Source organism: Vicugna pacos, chromosome 16 (genome assembly GCF_048564905.1).
Source record: "Vicugna pacos chromosome 16, VicPac4, whole genome shotgun sequence".
NCBI classification, from domain to species: Eukaryota; Metazoa; Chordata; class Mammalia; order Artiodactyla; family Camelidae; genus Vicugna; species Vicugna pacos.
In genome coordinates, this window is record NC_133002.1 from 41879178 (window position 1) to 41900123 (window position 20946).

General features: G+C 43.3%; 2 protein-coding genes across 4 annotated transcripts in view; one reads left to right on the top strand and one right to left on the bottom strand.

The window, feature by feature from the left end:
* The window catches only part of FAM222B (family with sequence similarity 222 member B), a 54912-nt gene extending 44570 nt beyond the window's left edge, over positions 1-10342 (bottom strand). Inside the window, exon 1 of one of the 2 annotated variants that reach the window (XM_031685331.2) lies at positions 10104-10342. The gene's annotated coding sequence lies outside the window, so the exon portion shown is untranslated. The remainder of the gene's footprint in view (positions 1-10103) is intronic. The other variant, XM_031685330.2, reaches the window with a different exon arrangement.
* A 5265-nt stretch (positions 10343-15607) lies between these two features.
* On the top strand, positions 15608-19944 carry ERAL1 (Era like 12S mitochondrial rRNA chaperone 1). Of its 2 annotated transcripts, XM_072938983.1 has the most exons (11): positions 15608-15903; positions 17113-17240; positions 17354-17431; positions 17840-17886; positions 18047-18108; positions 18254-18366; positions 18452-18700; positions 18840-18989; positions 19109-19189; positions 19305-19355; positions 19451-19944. In XM_072938983.1, exons 1-11 carry the CDS (start codon positions 15621-15623, stop codon positions 19484-19486), a joined length of 1278 nt encoding a protein of 425 aa, XP_072795084.1. In that variant the 5' UTR covers positions 15608-15620; the 3' UTR covers positions 19487-19944. The 2 variants fall into 2 exon arrangements, with proteins under 2 accessions (XP_072795084.1, XP_006212002.1); XM_006211940.4 differs by having other exon boundaries at positions 19305-19944.
* Positions 19945-20946: the final 1002 nt, after the last annotated feature.

Consider the following 20946-nt stretch of genomic DNA (forward strand, 5'->3'; position numbering starts at 1 on the left):
GTTGTCAAGAAGACTATGCTTTCTCTGCTGACATGCCTTTGTACCTATTGTCAAAAACCAAATAGCCATATTTAAAAATATAAAAAACAAAATCAAATAGCCATATTTAATAGTGTGGGTCTATTTCCAGACTCTCTATTCTGTTCATTGACTTACATTTCTATTGGTCAAAAACGTTTTAAGCTTCACCAAAAGTGTCTACTTTTAGGTGGAAATTGGCTGCCTAGGTTTACCTTAAGAAAAATGATGGGGGTATCATAAGGGTTGGAAATCTTATGCTTATTTTCCAAGGTTCTGATTTTTCACGTGCACTGCTGCTCTGAGATTTCCCACAATTGTGCAGAAGGGAAAAGAAATGCTTTGTATAAAGATATGTATTAATACCATTTGGTACAATAAAGTTGAAAACCCAATTTTCCTAAAAGACATGCCATTTATTTCAAATAGTGAAAATAAAAATGTTAAACTTCTTGTACTTTACAAACAATGGTCCCTCTGCTGTCAGTAAGCTTGCCTAACTCCTACTCATCTTTCAGGTCTTACCTTAAACATCTCTCCTTCATCAAGCCTTTCTTGATCCCTCAAATACGGGTTAAGGGTTAACATGTTTCCACTGTACCATGAGGTCCTCTATCATCCCCCTTTTAACATATTATATTCTATAACTGATAGCTAACTTTGCTTCTCCCATCAGGATATAAACTCTGGGTGGCCAGAACTAGCTACACTAATTCATTCTTAGCTGCTAGCACAGAGTAGCCAATGCATAAATCTTTGCTTTGAATGACCAATTGCTTTCAATGACAGCAAGAAAGGGAAGACACTGAAAAGAGAATGTTCTATTTTGCAGACATACTGTAAAAGAAATCCTCCAAAGAGTACAAAGTGACAGCAGCTTTTAAGAAGGAAAGTGCTTCAAAAAATACATGAAGAAATGGATGGTGAATCTATAGATTAGAAGATGAACAGTAGACATGAAAATTATTCTAGATTGACCTATTTGGACATCGTTCCAAACAACCAGTTGAAAAATTACTGAGATAATTGGGGAAATGTGAAAACTGACTGGATAACTGATGCTATTAAGAAATGTTGTTAGGGAACCCTACAATGTTGGTGGGAATGTAGTTTGGTGCAGCCATTATGGAAATATGGAGCCAGTATGGAGATTCCTCAAAAAACTAAAAATAGACTTATATGATCCAACAGTATCACTCTTGGGCATGTATCCGGAGGGAACTCTAATTTGAAAAGATACCTGCACCTCAATGTTCACAGCAGCACTATTTACAATAGCCAAGACATGGAAACAACCTAAATGTCTGTCCACAGATTACTGGATAAAGAAGCTGTGGTATATTTATACTATGGAATACTACTCAGTCATAAAACAGAATAAAATTTTTACTTGCAGCAACATGGATGGAGCTGGAGATCGTCATTCTAAGTGAAGCAAGCCAGAAAGAGAAAGAAAAAGAAAAGATATGGTCTCACTTATATGTGATCAAAAAAAAAAAAAAAAAGACACAAATGAACTTATTTACAAAAGAGGAACAGACTCTCAGACATAGAAAACAAACTTATGGTTACCGGGTAGGGAAAGGGGTGGGAAGGGATAAAATGGGAGTGCAAGATTTGCAGGTACTAACTACTATATATAAAATAGATAAATAAGAAGTTTAAATTATCAGAGAAATGCAAATCAAAACTACAATGAGGTATTATTACCTCACACTAGTCAAAATGGCCATCATTCAAAAGTCCACAAATGACAAATGCTGTAGAGGCTGTGGAGAAAAGGGAACCCTCCTACACTGCTGGTGGGAATGCAGTTTGGTGCAGCCACTGTGGAAAACAGTATGGAGATTCCTCAAAAGACTAGGAGTAGACTTACCATATGACCCAGGAATCCCACTCCTTGGCATATATCCAGAAGGAACCCTACTTTAAAATGACACCTGCACCCCAATGTTCATAGCAGCACTATTTACAATAGCCAGGACATGGAAACAGCCTAAATGTCCATCAACAGATGACTGGATAGAGAAGATGTGGTATATTTATACAATGGAATACTACTCAGCCATAAAAACTGACAACATAATGCCATTTGCAGCAACATGGATGTCCCTGGAGAATGTCATTCTAAGTGAAGTAAGCCAGAAAGAGAAAGAAAAATACCATATGAGATCGCTCATATGTGGAATCTAAAAAAAAAAAAACCAAAAAACATAAATACAAAACAGAAACAGACTCATAGACATAGAATACAAACTTGTGGTTGCCAAGGGGGGAGGGGTGAGAAGGGACAGAATGGGATTTTAAAATGTAGAATAGATAAACAAGATTCCACTGTATAGCACAGGGAAATAGATAAAAGATCTTGCTGTAGCTCACAGCGAAAAAAAAAGTGACAATGAATATATGTATGTTCATGTATAACTGAAAAACTGTGCTCTACACTGGAATTTGACACAACACTGTAAAATGACTATTACTCAATAAAAAAAGTTAAAAAAAGAAGTTTATACCGTATAAAGTTTATACTGTATACTGTATACAGGCAACTATATTCAATATCTTGTAGTAACCTATAACGAAAAAATATGAAAAGGAATATATACGTATATGTATGACTGAAACATGATGCTATATCAGAAACTGACACAACGTTGTAAACTGATTATACTTCAATAATTAAAAAAAAAAGACATGCTTGTTAATTTTTTGTGGGATTTCTTTTAGTCCTTATCTTTTAGAGATACATACTGAAATATTTATTCATGAAATTATGGTATCTGGGATTTGTTAAAAAAATAATTTAGGTGGGTTAGTGGGTGGGGGTACACAGATGAAACAAGATTGGCATGAGTTGACAATTATTGTAGCAGAGTGATAAGGGGTGCATTATACTGTTCTGTCTACTTTTGTATGTATTTTAAATTTTCCATAAAAAAGAAGTAAAAAGATAACATCTACAAAATTAATAATCTTCTTTTTAACATTAAATCCCCAAGGAAAGGGAGAAAAAGAAAAGTATGGGGAGTAAGCCTTGAATTAAGTTAAGACCCTAGGGATGTCTGTGATTACCAGCATTTGATTCTCCAGTTACAGCCAGACAGACATCCCGTTTCATGTGAATATTAAAAATGCTTAGCTGGAGAGGAGGGTATAGTTCAGTGATAGAGTGCATGCCTAGCATGCACAAGGTCCTGGGTTCAATTCCCAATACCTCCTCTAAATAAATAAATAAACCTAATTACCTCTCCCACACCAAAAAAAATCCTTAGCTAAAATCTAACAACAACTTTAGATGCTCTGCAAATTCTATTCTTTTTTAAAATATGTCTCTGCTTTTATTTCAAAATTATGAACTATTAAAATAAAAAGCACCTGAATTATACCAAATTATCCTTCCAAAAAGCAACAACAGTATGCATATCTTTGGCTTACCATCAGGCATATTTATTTCAGTGTTTTCAGTTACTCTATAAATGAAGGAAAGCTGTGGGGTAGCAGAACACTGGACAGAGTCAGTTGGCTTGAGTTCCCAATCCCAACTATGAACTAACCTGGTATCACTGGCTCAATGTTGTTGTCCTATGGTGTTCAAATCAAATCTTCTGAGATTCTGGTTCATAAAAATCACCTAGCTTCTATCTCTGAGGTACTCAGTGGAACAAATTTTTTTTTCTCCATATCTATAATGGAACTAATATTAGAAAAGGCAGTTTTCTAAGTCTGGTAAACCACTGAGACTAGGAAAAGATGTACAGTTGATATGCACCCTAATTTCCTTTTATTGAAAAATTTTACAAACCTATAGATGGTTTTATTTTAAGCAAGAATGGTATCCTCATTTAATTAAGAGTAATACCATTCTTTCCACTAAGGTGAGAGGTTTTGTGTTTTATTCTTGTTTGCAACCTAAAAGCTGCTAATTTAAGCCAAGTATATACATAACACATCAAAAAATGTAAAAATACGTACGAACTACTATTGAGAAGTACTTAGTGCCACATTCCCATCAAGCCAATCCCTCTAGATGATGTGAATGAACAATATATTAAGCAACTGGAACTTAGACTGACTCACAGGGTCATCACACTGGCTTTAACTATTACTTATATCCTAATGATTTCTAGATTGCATCTCCATTCTAAATCTTTCCACTGAATTCAAAAATCCAAATGTATCTAGAAGCCTATTGGACATTTGCTCCTGGATTTCCCAGACAACTCAAATCTAATATACCAAAATAAAACTCATTTTCCCTCAAATATAACACTCTCTTACTCCTGTATTCCCTACCTTAGTTAATGACATCACCATCCACTTAGTAGCCCAAGCAAGCAATTTCAAATCCATCTTTGACAACTCCTCCCATACACACTCCCCAACATAAAGTCAATAAGATCTTCTAGTCAGTCTCCTAAAAAGCTCTTTAATCTGTCTACAATTCCACCACTACCACTGTAATTGAGATCTTAAATGTCTCTCAAGCAACCATCACACCAGTCTCATAACCAATTAGTCTCCCTGAAGCCAATTTCTCCTTTTTAAATCTGACTTCCACACTGTAAACAGTGTTACTTTTCTTTCTTTTCTTTTCAATAGAGGTACTGAGGAATATATGTATGTTCATGTATGACTGAAGCATTTTGCTGTACACCAGAAATTGACACATTGTAAACTGACTATACTTCAACTAAAAACATGATAAAAATTAGTGGTTTGGTATAGCACTGGATTGTACTGTTTTATGGGAATATATAGGTCATTTAAGGAGTGATTTAAAAGGCTTAACTTGGTTACTAGTTTTCTGGTAGTTAACCCTGAAACTAGTAGGGAAAAATACGAAAAACTAGAAATAACATAAACATGAATTTAATTTGGGTAGTGTCTTTTCCTTTCACCAATAAGCCAAAACTTGGCTTGAATCTTAAGCTTTTTGGATTGAGGTCTCATTGGAAAACGTAGGAATTGATCCTTGGTCATCAAATTCAGCAAACATTGAAATGCCTACTGTGTGTTAGGTATTGGGCGAGGCACTGGGAATTAAAATGTGAATGACATGATCCTTGTCTTTAAGGTTCACATTTTAATTGCAGACTAACACATACATAATTATGAATCAGTACAATAAATGCTGTCACAGAGATATGCACTGAGAGCTGTGGGAGCACTGGTTCTGTCCAGAAGTGGAAAGGGAAGGTTGAAGAAGGCTTCCTGGAGGAAGAGTCAAGTGGGTCTTGAGGCATGAATACAATTTGGCTGCTTCAACCAAAATGGATTGGTGAGGATAGTGTTTCAAGTGCAGAGAACAACCTACACAAGCGTATGAGTATTTACCTGCAGGCAGGTGGTTTAATGTGCCTAGATCACTGAGTATGAGGTAAGAATGGAAGGAAGTGAGGTGAAAGATAGGTTGGAGCCCAGTTGTGGAGGACCTTAGTGAGGGATCTGAATTTTATTTTGTAGATGCAGATGCTAGGGAGTCATAGGAGAGCTCAGATCACTATTTAAGAAAAGTGGGGAGGAGGGCATAGCTCAGTCAACTTCTGGTGTACAGAGTAATGCTTCAGTCATACATGAACATACATACATTCGTTTTCATCTTCTGTTTCACCATAAGTTACTACAAGATACTGAATAGTTCCCTGTGCTAAACAGTATTAACTTGTTTATTGGATTTTGTGGGAATCCTCCTGTATTTCGAAGCGAGAGACACTATGCCAGAGTTCAGTAGGTGTTCTGTGCGATTCAATGGGTTTGTAGATATAACTGGTGTTATCTGTGGGAGAGGGCGAGCTGTGACTCTCTACTCCACCATCTTGGCACCTCCCAAGCCACTATTTTATAATTGAGCTATAAAATCTGATAACTATTATCCACTTTGTACTAAATGCAATCTTTAATAAAGAAAATTTAGCATTTTTCCTCTCAAGTTGCACTCCTTTTCACTTTAAGTTACAAAGCTCTAAAAGTAACACAATCAAGACCTTGATAGGTAGTGAAAGGCAGAAATAAATATTAAACACTTCTCTGCTGAGAAAGCATTCACCTCTTATCAAGAGTACAGTGACTTCACACTTATTCCCACTCTGGTTAGCTGTAAAGCTTCAGCTCTTCCCCTGGACAATACACTTCTCACACATACTCTCACTTCCCAATTTATTGTATTAGAATCATCTTTCTAGAGTTGTGATAATATTTTAGGAGTTTAAATCCAAAAATTAGGTTCATGTCTTTTCTGAAAATGTTCCAAGCTTCCTGTCCTGCTCTGCTGTATTATACATGTTACTCTGCCAAAGCCTTAGCTCATTTTCTCCTTCTGCTTGTCCTGATGTGGTTGGTGGTACACATCAATAATGCCCTCTCCCTTCCAATTTCAGACTTTATTGTCTGCTTGGAATGCTCTATCTTCCACGTCCATCTGTGAGGGCTATCATGCAGGCTCAATGCAGCAGAGGCCTTTACTGACAATACTGAACCCAGTCCATCAACTCTCATAACAAGTTGTACCTTTTTCTAGTAGAGCACTTACTGTACTCCATCAATTCTGAGACACACTTTTTTCCACCACATTTCTCTGAAAACAGGATACAACTTAAAACTGATGGCATGCCAGTCCCATTAGCAGTATTTCTTCTTACTTAGTGGTATGCAAAATAATTATAATCACTGGTACTACAGATTTGATGAAATAAGGTATAATACTCGGTTATAATTACTTTGTAGACTTCTGCTTCCTTCACTAGACTGTGAACTCCCAGATGGCAGAAGCTATGCCATAATCATCTTTCACCAGTGATTTGGGCACAGAGTATGTACCCAACAGACACTAGTAATAATTAGCATTTATTTAGCATTTACTAGGTATTAGGTACCACTCAAAACATTTTACATATATTAACATATTTAACCCTCACAACAACCCCATAAAGCACATTTATTATTTCTGTTTTATAGATGAGGAAACAGGTCAAGAGACATGGGTAAGCTCATTCAGAGATACCCAAAGCTGCAGAAGATGAACCCATGTTATTATTGTTATTATTTTTCCATCCAGCAAATATTTAATGAGCAATTACTCTAGGCCAATGACTGTGCTAAATAAATAAACACTGGTAAGTAAACCCTGGTTCTCAGGAGGCTACTGTGAACCACAGGTCCATTCTTGAATCCTTTACCCTCCAAACTTCAGAGCCAACCTACAAATTCACTAAGTTAAACCCACTCTTCTCTCTACTTGTCCTTTTTAACACCTTCTCATACAGTGTTCCTTTAAAGTTGTTAGCAGTCTATCAAAAAAAACCAAAACAAATGATCAAAAAAACCCAAACTTCTGCTCTATTATTAATTAGTGATTATAAAAATATCACAAGAGACTTCAGTTAAGGAATGGGTAGCAAGATCAGAAAGGCCCTTAAGAAACAAAGATTCTATAAAATAGGTAAACAAGTTTCTTCTGTATAGCACAGGGAACTATATTCAATATCTTGTAGTAACCTACAATGGAAAAGAATATGAAAATAAATATATGTATGTATATGTATGCCTGAAACATTATGCTGTACACCAGAAATTGACACACTGTAAATGACTATACTTCAATTATAAATAAATAAAATTTAAAAAAACAAAGATTGTTAGCAAGCAAGTATTCTCAGTAAAAAAAAAACAAACACAATTTTGTTTTAAAATAGACTGTTCAAAAGGTTTCCTTGAGGCATGAGTTTTTTGGGTTTTTTTTTTAAGAAAAATGACTCATTTTATCAGGATAAAACTGAGCTAGTAAACCTTATTTCTTTTATTTAGGGCCTTGCTATGTCAGGGATTCAGGGGAAGTCCTTACATCCCTGCTTTAGACAGACTGTTCATATAACAGGCAGTCAAGGCACTGACCATCCCCTTTCTCTCCGTCAGGGGAAGACTTCCCATTTGATAACAGTCATCTACTACATAAAAGCAATCATGAATAGGAAAGAGAATGGAAGAAGAGGACAGGAAATTCTCATCACAGCTGAATAAACCTCTATCATTTTAACATAATACAGATGGTATTCACAGACTTGTTTGAACTGATGGAAATTTCCAATAGAGGGGAAAATGCATTATCAAAATTAAAAATAAATGTCTAACTATTAAAAATAAGGTGGCTAGGCTAGTTCTAACATTTTATATCTCTACTTCATCTTCCACATGGTAGTCAAAGACAGAATAAATTTCAATTCTGTAAATGACTTAAGACAACAGTAACAAATGCTTTCTTTTTTAAACTATCCTCTAAAAAAGAATAATCAGCATTAGGGACAGAGAATTTATTGGGAGAGCAAAAAACCTAGAGCAAGAAGTTAAAAATTATGTATCACTGTGCATTTCCAGGAAAGAGAAGTAAAACATGTTTTACCAGACAGAGAAGTTAAAGACAACTAGGGTTCATTTCCCCCATTCCTATAAAATAATTCATTCTCCTTATCTGTGAATCTTCAAGGATCTAGTACAGCTACTCCTTACCTTTGCTCAGATGGAAGACAAATCACTCACTTATTTCCAAAAGGCCTCATCATATCAAACTCTCCATCTTCAGGGCCAGTGGAGCTGAAGCACCCTCTCTTTCTGAACTTTTGAGAGGAGTTTCACCTCTCTTTCAAAAGCTATGACTAGAAAGCTGTTTTTCTCTCCCTCCCTCTCTCTCTCTCCCTCAGTACACAGTTTAACTCTGTCCTCTGCTTTGACCATCCTAAACCACAACAAGAACAACAAACCTCAGGAGTGCTCCTACAGCCCCTCAGAAACCAAAAAGCCACCTCTTGGGCTCTTGCACAGCTGCTTCTTTCTCTGAGAGACACTCCACCCTGGATGTTCCACAAGCAGGATAACAAAAAGTGAAGCTGAAAAGCTGCTATATGCTCTCTGATCTCCTAGAGACAGGCCCTGGGGCAAACAGACTCAAAATTTTGCAAAGAAAATTTTTTTCACAATTGAAAAAATAACAAATTGTATTTGCACATCCCTCACTGGGCACCCCTCCAGTTTGTCTCAAACTAGTTTTCTCAACTCATAATAAAGCACATTAATACCAAGTGTTACAAGGGAACGAACCTGAATGAGCATTTAACAGATTGGCCCTCCATTCTCTATTTCCTTCCTCTTGGATAAGGAGCTACACACCATTTGTAAAAACGCCTGGATATGGTATTTTTTCCTATACAACTCTGATGGCTAATTTGTCACATTACAGAACAAACTGGTATTTCTGCACATAATCTGGGGTGCCGGTGAAGAAAACACGTATGTCTCTATTGAGGTTTTACAAACAACATGCTTTGCCTTGACAAAGAAATCAGTCAACTCATTAATAACGGTAAGATCTAAAATCCAACGATACTGTTGGTGATACAGTAACATCGGCATAGCACTCATGAAATTTACAATTTTCATAAACGATCTCAATCACATAATATGATGCTTGCAACCACCCGTTGAAGCATTACATCTTCCAGAGGTTCAGAAAGGTTAAGTGGGACCTGCCCAAGGTTACCTATCAGCTTTAATCAGCGGTGGACGTGGGTTCGAACCTGTCGAACTCTAAGCCCCTCGCTCTTTTCCCTAGACCTCTCCCAGCTTTAAACAGAGGGCTCCCGACCCCTAGCCTTTACCCAGAGAAGCCCAATACTCCAGGCGACCAGCTCTTCCCTGCCTTGATCAGAGTTGTCTTCTTCAGCTCCAGCAGGGCTTTCATCCTCCACCCACCCCCCGCCCCCTCACCCCGCGACCATTCTCTGAAAGAAGCGGAAAAGGGAGAGGCGACCGAAAGCTCCTGGGGGAAGGGACGATGACAAACGGGTGAGCGCGGGACACTGCCCCTGCCATGGGCTCCTTCACTCTGCAGAGCGCACCCGCGCTCCTCCCCTAGCTGTCCAACCCTGGAGCTGGCAATCTGACCACCCGTGCCCCAAATTCTCCCACTATCACCTCAAACTGTCCCTCCCCCACGCCCCTTCGCCTCCGACAGGCAGAGCCCACCCCCCCAAGTCCCGGTATCCCTCCACCAGGCACCCCCCCTCGTCGCCCACCCCGCTTCCACCATCACTCACTGTCGGTGACTGGGCCCGGCCCTCATGGCTGCTCTGTTGCCGCCCGCCGCCGCCACCGCCGCTCCACGCCCCGGCCCCTCAGCCACCGCCGCCGCCGCCGTCGGGACTCGCCGGGAGCCGCTCCTGCGCCTGCGCAGCCTGGAGTGACGGGGCCCTCTCGGGTCGCCCGCGCCTGCGCAGCCTGCGCAGCCCGCTCCGGGGGCGTCTTCCTCAGTGCCTGATGCCCTGGAACCCTGGGTCTCAGGTAGACATGGCTGCTGGTTTCCAGGGCTTGTTGGGCTTTTAGGCTTTGGCGGCTGCCCCAGGGCCTGACACTTCTGAAAGGTAGCGTAGGTTACTAAACGTAGTGCCCATAAGGGACTGTAGGCTTAAGAGCACCTCCAGGATTCTGGATCCCACTTGCCCTTAAAGGCCTGAATGCTCGGAGATGAACACTGATAATAAATTTAGGTTTCTTTCAAGAAGACGATCACATCTAGAATGCATTGAGGGGTAACTGTGTAAGAAGCAACTTTGGCATCCCTGAATACACTACTGTAGGCCAGGAGGTGCTCAGAAGCCCTGGGGACATTGTCAGGCAGGTGACTGCACCTAGAATGCACCGGGACACTGCTAAGTTCAGTCTGTTTATCAAGCACATACTGTTTATTAGACAAGAACATTCTAGGTGTCTCATATGTGCCATCGAGGGATTTGCAGGTTGATAGTTCCCACTTTCTAACTCTCACTATGGAACCTGGCCCTTTTGTTGCAAACTGGTAAATAAAAACTAGAACTTGAGCCTAATGAGGCCCAACTATCAGCCCCTAGAACCACTACCTAGACTGCTGCCTTGGCGCAACCCAACAAGTGACTAGGCTCAGTTCAGACCTGGGAATTAAACAATATAGACTTGAAAGCTGAAGACTATCAAAGGGAAGAGGAGATACAGGACCACACTCTCCTTATCACCATGACTCTTCCATCCTTCCTCCAGCCCAGTTTCCTCTCCACAATTCAGAGTCTGGAGAGATAGAGACCAAGATATAATGCAAGACCAAAAAAAAAAAAAAAAAAAGTTCCACTCTTTTTGGGAAGAGTGTTAAATTCTCTCTACTTCTAGGGAAAGCAAAAGCTACTCTTGATTCCAGGATCTGGTATGAATGTTTGAACTCCAAATATAAGATTAAAGAAATTTTCCTCGTTTTGGAAAGAAGCAAAAACAGGCCCTAGAGAGAAGGTTGAGAATGCTGTAAATGGAGTGTCATAGAGATGCTGGAGGTAATAGAGCCTGCTTGTCACTATTACTACTAATTCTTCTGTAAAAGGAGGAAGGAAGATCAATCTAAATGCATATAATGGAATTCTCAGGTCACTAAGAAACTAATGGTTACTCCCTGCAGCACCTAGGCACCTGAGAATTTTTTTTCTGGTTTTCTTTTTGTGGGGAGGGGCAAGGGAGGAGGTAATTAGGTTTATTTAATTATTATTATTTTTTAATGGAGGTACTGGGGATTGAACTCAGGATACTAAGCATATGCTCTACCCCTTGAGCTACACCCTCCCTGCTCTGAGAATTTTTTTTCTCATCAGATGCTTGTGATTTTTACAACCATAGGCTTCTACATACATGTATATGTTGCTATAGAGAAACAGTGTATAAATTGGCATAATCCCACCCCTAGAAAAGCAAATCTAAAGCAAATATAAAGGTTCTGGCTTCATGTATAAATAGCCTCCCACGTAGGTAGTTCCATTTTGACATACGTAGAGCAAAACACAACAGCTGACAGAGCACAGTCTCCGCCCTTGGTAAGAAATTCAACAGGGAAATGGTTCAGGAGACCCTTATGGTTCAAATATAAGAAGATATGCTATCGATGAATTTATGTATGTTCATGTATAACTGAAAAATTGTGCTCTGCACTGGAATTTGACACAACATTGTAGAATAACTATAACTCAATAGAAACATGTTAAAAAAAAAAAAGAAGATATGCTATCATCATATAGATTCCAGGAGGCCTTCCTGGGGGCTGAATATGGTAGTGGGGTTAACAAGTCAAGGTTCCCAAAAGCTTCAGGGTCAGCTTTTTTTTTTTTTTAAGGAAACTCTGTAACTTTATTTGGCTATGTGAAGGGGTGGGGTGCTTGTCCGGTCCAGCTCAATCGTCAGTCCCTGCAGGCAAGCAGGAGGCCTAAGAGGATGCTCCAAGCAGGACTTCAACTAGAGGGCTCCACGCCAAGCTGAGCCCTAAGATGTTGATGACTTCAGTCACTCTGATGCTCCCAATATGATGAAAATCTGCTAAAATTTTGGTATATTCACAAGTACAGCCCATGAGGAGGAAGGTAGTATTGAGAGATACTGCCTGAAATTTGAAGGTGGTACTGTAACATGTAACACTTTGCAATGTCCTTGGGGTAAGATTCAGCTCGGTGGGAGGGCAAGAGCAGGTGTGCAACAAACAGGACATCCTGTGGGTGGGGCCCAGGATCAATCTCAGAGGCTAGCTCCTGGCTTAAAAGAATTGTCATTACTTGCAAAAGTATTATCCTTTGGAATGACAGCACATTTGGCACCAGAGGGGAATTTCAGAGCCAGAAGAGAGGAAGAATTAATATGGACACTATGTTCTAATGAATGGATGACTGAAAAAGGAGGCCATGGCTGACCCTGAAGCTTCTGGGAATCTTGCCCTGCTAACCCCACCACCACATTCAGCTCCTAGGAAGGCCTCCTAGAATCTGTATGATGACAGCATACCTTATAGTTGAACCATAAGGGTCTCCTGAGCCATTTCCCTATTGAATTTCCTACCAAGGAAAGAATTGTGATTTTGTTTCCTGCCAAGTATCACTCATTATATCCAATGATAGTCATTCAGAGAACCACCCCTACTCCATTTTCAGACCATATGGATGAGCACATAACCTAGACCCCAATGTCAGTATGTAACATTCCCTAAGTTACAATGATTGTTTCATGGATGGGCATGTAACCTAGTCAGAGCCAAAAATGCCCTTCTGGGAAAGTCTGTTGCTCTTTCCCATTAAAACTGGGTGTAAGAAGATATAATATCTGGAATTGCTGCAACCACACTGACAGCACCAAGGGAGAGCCAATCCAGAGAAAGATGTAATTTATTCACTCACTGAACAATGTGCCAGACAGTATGTGTCAGACACTGCTCCAGGTGCAGGAGATACAGTAGTAACATATATATATAATATATATTATATATATATATATATAATATATATGTATTCTTTGTCCTCATAGAACTTACAGTCTAATAGAGGACATACAATAATAACAGCAAGCACACAGCATTTACGATGTGCCAAGCCCTGTTCTAAGCACTTTACACAACTCCATTTTATAACATAACAATCATTATTCCTGTTTTATAAGGAAACTGAAGTAAAGAGAAGTTACCTGCCCTGGGTCATACAGTAAATAATGGAGCTGAGAACCATACCCAGGATGTCTGGCTTACTAATCTGTGTGCATAATCACTGTATTATAATCTTCTTTGTCATAGGAGGATAAAGATTCCTAAGAGAAAATTTAACCAGTCATGAAAGGAACAGCCTATGGAAAGACCTGGAGGTGAGAGGGAATACCAAGCAATTGCGGGACTGAAAATATTCAGTTTAGCTGAAAAAGAGGAGCTGACAAGAGCTGAGACTGGTGAAGTGAGCTGGAGCTATGTTAATTAGTTGACAATTTATTCTGAGAACAGTGAAGCAAGTCTCTTTCATTTGATTAGCCTTTCCTAATCTCACAAAACACAAAATTTCTTGTAACAATATCCTTTCAGGGAAACATCTCAGGGAAAAAAAAGAGAATTAACAAGGCACTTTGACTAATTTCTCCTAAATTTTTGTGTCCCTGGGATTCTTCCACAGTATTATCTATTATCAGCACTGTAGTACTTAGTATGTGTCCCTTGGGTGATTTTGCATTTATGCAATTAAGCTCTTCAACTACTGTTTAACCTAAAATTTCCCTTCACCTTAATTGCAGCTGAAATGGCATTTTACCTAACGTCCATGTAAGAAGATTTGTATTTTTCTGATCATTGGCTGTCCTGTATTTAGTAACATCTTGTTCTTTGGACATCCATATGGCCAAAGAACATCCGGAATATCATGTTCCAAAAAGGTTGTTTCTTCTACTTACAGAGCAGGCAGCCTGAAAGCTGGAGCCTGATGCCATTTGCAAACCATCAGTGCATCTGGCTGCCCAGGGTCTGTCAATCCTGTGTCACTCAGAGCTTCTCTGGACACTCAGCCTCCATTCCTACAACAGCCTACCCAGTTGGATCTTAACCATCCTCCAACAATTCTCCTCTCTATATCATCAGTTTCTTCCTCTCTACTGGGTCACTGCCATAAGCAAACAAAACCCTCCCATCTTAAAAAAGAAAAGAAAATTCTCTCTTAATCCCAGCCCTCTCTTTCCCTTCTACCACCAATGCCCTTTGCTCTGCTCCCCGGAGAAGAGTTGTATATATATTCTGGCTACCCTCAATTCCTCTTCTCTCATTCTCTCTTAAACCCATTCCATTTAGACTTTTACCCAGACCACTCTACTGAAACCGTTCCTGCCAGGTCACTAACTTATGTCACACACACACACACACACACACACACACCCAGGATACAAGTTCCGTGCAGAAGATTTTTGTCCTTTTTGTTCATTGTTGTATCCTCAGCATCTCCAATCCCTGCAACGTTTATCTCTCAATTCCAAGAGTTTGATTGAGAGGCTTCGAAGGATGAAGAGCTTAAAGCCACAAATCGGCCAAGGTATATCAGGTTCCTCAGGCTGCTAAGGCAATCTGGGAGATCCTGGATGATTAAGCAGCTTCTTCTCCCTTTGCCGACCCTATGGTTTTTCTCCAGAAAGGAATGGCCTCAGAGAAGGCCGAGGTTTACAGGAGGGAAATCCAGGTCGGCTGCTCATCCAGAACACCGACCTACAGACCACTCCTTACAGGATGCCCCCAGAAAGCAAAGGAACAGACTGCCTGAGGCCACTGCCAACAGCTAGGCCAAACCAGAGGCGAACTGGGAGGTGATCCTCCAAGCCTGAGGCTGCAGAGGACTAAAAAGGCCCTGAGGGGGAGCAGTGCACGCTCCCACGCCCCAGACCATTCCTCCATCTGTGAGAGTTTCTGACCCGAGCGAAGTCAGGCGCTCAGAGAACGCTTTCTGCCGCTTGGCATTGTGGGAAATGTAGTCTTTCCTGAGGCCGCGCTAGGAAAGCTTTTTACAAAACTTTGGAAGGAGAAGAAGAAAATTCGATGTGTATGGGAATCCACATGCTCACACAAACTCTAAATACATTTCCCCCTCTTTCCTTAGCCTTGGGCAGTCTCCAGAGAGGCTTCTCCTCCAGCCCACCTCCAAGGTCCCATGTGCCTCCGCTCTATTTAGGCCCGTCTAGCTCTCTCCTACTGGCTCGATTCTCCGTCTCTGTCCAATCGTAGGTGCGTTCCCGGTCGGTTCCCGAAGTGCCTTGCGGCTGCGATGGCTGCCCCAGGCAGGCGTGGGGCTGCGCTTCTTCGGACCTTATTAGGGGTCTGGCAGCGGGGCCCCGATGCCGCGAGGGAGTGGGTGGCTCGGCTCCCCTCGCCCTTGGGCTGTCCGCAGAGGTGCGTTTCTTGTGCCACGGGCCCTGCTTTCTCTGGTCCCCTCCTGGCCTCGGCTTCTCGCCCCTCTGGCCAGAACTCAGCCCTGGACTGCTTCCTTGGACTCTCTCAGCCCGACAGTTCGTTGACTTGTCGCGCCCCCGCCGTGTCCATACGCAAAGGTAAAGGACCTAGATAGATTTGCCCGGGACTGTCACGGTTTTAGCACTGAAAGTCCCGTGTCGGGGAAATCCCACAGTCTCTGTGGATATCGTCTTTGGCCCTGTATAGTAGAAAACGATCTTGAGAGATCTAGAGAGAGAGGGTGAGATCTAGGCGGGGGGGGGGGGGAGATCTAGAGAGAAAAGCAGTGAAAGTTCTCACAGGAGAGAGATACTAGGTTCTAAGAGTTTTCAAACCGGAGGGAACCGATCTGGTCACAAGCGGAGACACAAAGAGCAGGAGATTGAAGGGCCACAGGCATGGCAAAGTTGTTACTGTCCCCACATGGGAAAATAACTCGACCCAATAAGTGCCCCATCTACTTGTCAAGACACTGAGTTACAGTTGAGCCTTGAACAACGCTGGAGACGGGAATTAGGGGTGCTAAACCCACTTAGTCAAAAATCCTCGTATGACTTATAGCCGGCCTTCCGTATATGTAGTTCCATCGTATCCACCATTCCGAGGTGGATCTGAGGGTTCAGTCAACTGCAGATCGTGTAGTACGATAGTACCTATTTAGAGAAAAAAAGTCCACATATAAGTGGAGCAGTGCAGTTCAAATCCAGATTCAAGAGTCAACTGTACACCTGGAAATAGCATCCTCTATTCTTAAAGTAGCTAGAGTCTGATAGGAAGGCTGGAAACAATAACTGGTAATTGTGATGCAGTGTCATAAGGAGTGAATACAGAAAGACTGAGAAAGTTTGCAGAGCCTTCCTGGCATCCTTAGTAGGGTGAGATAGAGCTGGAGGGATTTCTGACTTTATCTGGTATGTACTTTCACTTTCACACACGTACATACGTTTACTGGCCACAACTACATGATACAATTACACACGGTAATTGAGCATTAAGTGCCAGGCGTTGTGCTAAGTGGTTTTACACAATTGACAATTGTCTAAAGAAGGTTATACAGTAAGTAGATACCGCTAATATCATTCTTTCACATGTGAGAAAACTAAGAGGCCTAAGCCTAAGAGGTTAGAGTATTTGATAAAGGCATGTAAACAAACTAATGAATAAACTAAGTCTCAAAGCCAGATCTCAGCTTCAACCTGATGTGCTAACCTTGTAGCCATACTCCCTTTGTGGATGGGTAGGACTGAGTACCTGACAGAGGATCCAGATTGCACTACCTCTCACTCCCCTTATGTTCCCACACACAGATGAGCAGGATCTCCTCTTGGTCCATCGCCCCAACATGCCTGAGAACCCCCGGGTCCTACGAGTGGTCCTCCTGGGTGCCCCAAACGCAGGGAAGTCAACCCTCTCTAACCAGCTGCTGGGCCGAAAAGTATGCTGCATCCTTGACCCCCAACCCTTTTTATTTCTCACTTCTTATTGTGCCATTGTGGATTGTTCTAGAAGGATCTGGGACCTCACTTGGGACTTCTTTGTTCATGGCAGGTGTTCCCGGTCTCCAAGAAGGTGCACACCACTCGCAGCCAAGCTCTAGGGGTCATCACAGAGAAAGAGGCCCAGGTGGTGGGTACTTGCAGTGGATGTCCAGCAAACAGAACAGAGGGTGAAGCCAAGAGGGTCTCCCTTACTGTTAGACCTGAAGAAAATGATGTTTAGACTCACTTCTCTGGGGGGAAAGGAGGGCCTCCTTTTCCTTTAGGCCTGATGCAATTCTATCTCTACCTTCCCCCCTCTAACATCTAGTCAGAAAGGTCTCATTGCCCCTTTACTACCTCCTAATCTTCCAAATATTCAGTCATCCTCTTCCTCCAAGATTCCATCTAGAATTGAAACAAAGCTGGATAGTAAAAGTCTAGTCAGCTTGGCCAGAAAGTAGGAACAGGGTCCTGACATCAAGGGTGACCTTTCACTCCCCAGTCATAATCTTTCCTCCTGGGGTTGGGGGTCTGGTCATCTCTTTCCTGATTTTAGATTCTGCTTGACACACCTGGCCTCATCAGCCCTGCTAAACAGAAAAGGTAATAGCTGTGGAAACAGGGTTATATGGGGAAAGATGTTGAAGAGTGGGTGGGGTGATTTCATCACAGGGGCTGGAAAACTCCCTTATCACACCCCATCCCTCCTCAGGAATGCATCAGTCATGAGACACTGCCTGACCTATGTCTGTCTGTCCCTTAGGCACAATCTGGAGCTCTCTTTGTTGGAAGATCCATGGAAGAGCATGGAATCTGCTGATCTGGGTTAGGCTCAGGATGGGAATCTGAAGCTCTCATGCCTGGTAGTTTGGGGGAGGGGGTTGGCCAGAGCCCATACCCTGGAATTTTCAGGGGCTGGGGGAAAGAGTGGTCATATCTTTGTCCTCTTCCCTATCTTGGCGACTTTCAGTTGTGGTTCTTGTGGATGTCTCCGACAAGTGGACTCGGAAGCAGCTCAGTCCCCAGTTGCTCCGGTGCCTGACCCAGTTCTCCCAAGTCCCCAGCATCCTTGTTATGAACAAGGTGAGCTCCACCTACATGAAGAAGGAGTCTGCTTCAAGGCCCCCATCTCCCTCACCACAATCCTCTCCCCATCCCCCATCCCTAGGTAGATTGCCTGAAGCATAAGTCTGTTCTCCTGGAGCTCACAGCTGCCCTCACTGAAGGTGTGGTCAATGGCAAGAAGCTCAAAAGGAAGCAGGCCTTCCGCTCACAGCCGGGCATTCATGCCCCTAGCTCAGCAGCTAAGAGCCCAAACACACAGTCTGTGGGAAACCCTCAGAGGACTGGCTGGCCCCACTTCCAGGAGATCTTCATGTTGTCAGCCCTAAGCCCGGAGGATGTCAGGACACTAAAGGTCAGTTAGCCTTGGCCATAGCTTGGCCTTTGGTTTACACCATGTGAAGACAAGCCTCAGGGTTCCTCCTGGAAGTGAGAGTGAGTAGGAGAGTCCTGGTTGGGACTGAGATGCCTACTTATTCCCTTTGTGCCCATAGCAATACCTCCTGGCGCAGGCCCGGCCAGGGCCCTGGGAGTTCCACAGTGGAGTCCTCACCAGCCAGACACCTGAGGAGATCTGCACCAACATCATCCGAGAGAAGCTTCTAGAGTACCTGCCCCAGGAGGTGCCCTACAGTGTCCAGCAGGTGCAGCACAGTGCGGGGTGGGGGCTCTCCTCCAGGCACACACCCAGAGTGGGACGGCTGGGTCCCAGAGAGGTATGGGTAGGGGCCTGCCTGACCAGTCATGGTGTCTCCCTGTGCAGAAGACAGTGATGTGGGATGAAGGGCCAAACGGAGAGCTGGTGATAGAGCAGAAGCTTCTGGTGCCCAAAGAATCTCATGTGGTAAGCAGGGCTGGGCTTGGAGGAGGGACCAAGACTCTGTTAGGCAAGGGTTCTTTCCCAACTGCTTGGATCCCTGAGAGCAGGCTTGTGTCCCTGTCTTTTACCCCACCCTCAGAGGATCCTGATCGGTCCGAAGGGACACCTGATCTCCCAGATCGCACAGGAGGTGGGCCGCAACCTCATGGACATCTTCCTCTGTGAAGTTCGGCTCCACCTAGCTGTGAAACTCCTCAAGTGACCACCCTCTGCTATCTTTCCCAGGGTGTCCCAGCCCAAGCTGCTGGCTGGAGCCACTGACTGGAACTGCCCCTGCCCGGGGCCTGCAGGGACTGGGGAGGGGCATGGACGCTGACTGGCTGACTGCTGTCTGGGCTGGCCTGGCCTTGCCAAGTCTGCGCAGCCCCTGCCCGGCCATGCCTCCTGTTGGAGGAAGGAACCTACCTTAGCTCAGTTCCCAGGTAGTTCCTCTGCCTAGGGCTATGGCTACTTAGGCCTTAGAAGCTGGCCCTTTGGTGAGGGAGTGATGTGGCACTGCTTCCACCTGACATTGGGCCCAGCGTTTCTCCCTGAGTTGCCAGTTAGCAGAGAGATCTTTTTTCCTCTCCCCTCAATTCTTCCACCTTGAGGCTAGGCAAGGACTCATGTGTCTGAGTGAGATAATGCCTCCCACCTGCTCCTCCAGTCCTTGACTCCTCCCACTCTGTCCAGTCTCTCATTTTCTCCAGTCTTGGATGCTAATAAAATTAAAAGACAAGCATGGTGGTTCTCATCTTTATTTCTTTAGAACAAGAAAGAGGAAACTTACCCATTCCCTCACCCCCACCCCACTGTCTGAGCTGCAGTCTCCCTCCCATAAGTAGTCTGCTTCAGGGTCCCGAGCAGTCTTCTTGGCACGTTTTCTGGGTGCAGCAAGAGAACCGTTACCATTACTAAACTCAGTAATGGTAACGGTTTCCTCGCCATCCCCAAGTGCCCTGGTGGTCGGCAGGCTGTGAGACGCTGAGCAGTGAGCCGCGGTGGGCGTGCAGCATCCCCTGCCCTCCTCATCAGGCTCCAGAGCTGGAAGTACCCGGACTAGTACATCATCTATACTGTAGTGTCTCATCGCAAACTTACAGTATATGATGATATCCCAGCCAGGGCCCTGCAGCATGGCTTGGAGAGCACTGTGGCAGAGAGAGCCAGGCGCTGGGGTCAGAGCAGGACACAGGGCTCCCCACCCCCTGCTCCGTCGCTCCTAGGCCAGCATCTGCTTGATTCTGTGGCCAAGGGCCCTTCAGAGATAGGGTCTATTGAGATCTCCTTAGGGACCCAGAGATCACATAATGAAGCAGGAGGTTCCCTCTGGCCAGACCAACAGGCAGGCAGACCCACAAGAGGGACACTTACCTGGAGCTGAAACTGCAGACTGAGGTTTTTAGATGTAGATAGACCCTGTTCCTGCCTCTCCAGGCAATGGGCTCCCTTTTTATTCCACCCGCTGGCCCCTCCCCTTGGGTGGGGCACTTTCCCGGTTCTGGAAGGCCCTGCCTCTTAACCCTTTCCCTGCTGAACTCCTTGGACTGTGGGTCACTGGCCTCTCTCCCTATTAGCTCCCTTGTCACATACTCTTTTATGAATCGTGCAAAGCCTAGGATCTAACCTTCACTCTTCTCCTCACGAAGCTGGTCATCTATCTGATGGGCCTAGGCCTGGGAGGAAGAAAAACAGCCTCACCTCCATCCTTCAGGGCTGAATTGCTAGTCAGAGCCCTGGTG

Bases quoted from the DNA above. Each gene is read 5' to 3' on its own strand.
- ERAL1 (XM_006211940.4), top strand. From the start codon at position 15,621: ATGGCTGCCCCAGGCAGGCGTGGGGCTGCGCTTCTTCGGACCTTATTA. The intron at 17,241-17,353 runs GTATGCTGCATC...TGTTCATGGCAG, and splicing joins ACCAGCTGCTGGGCCGAAAA to GTGTTCCCGGTCTCCAAGAA. The intron at 19,190-19,304 runs GTAAGCAGGGCT...CCCCACCCTCAG, and splicing joins TGCCCAAAGAATCTCATGTG to AGGATCCTGATCGGTCCGAA.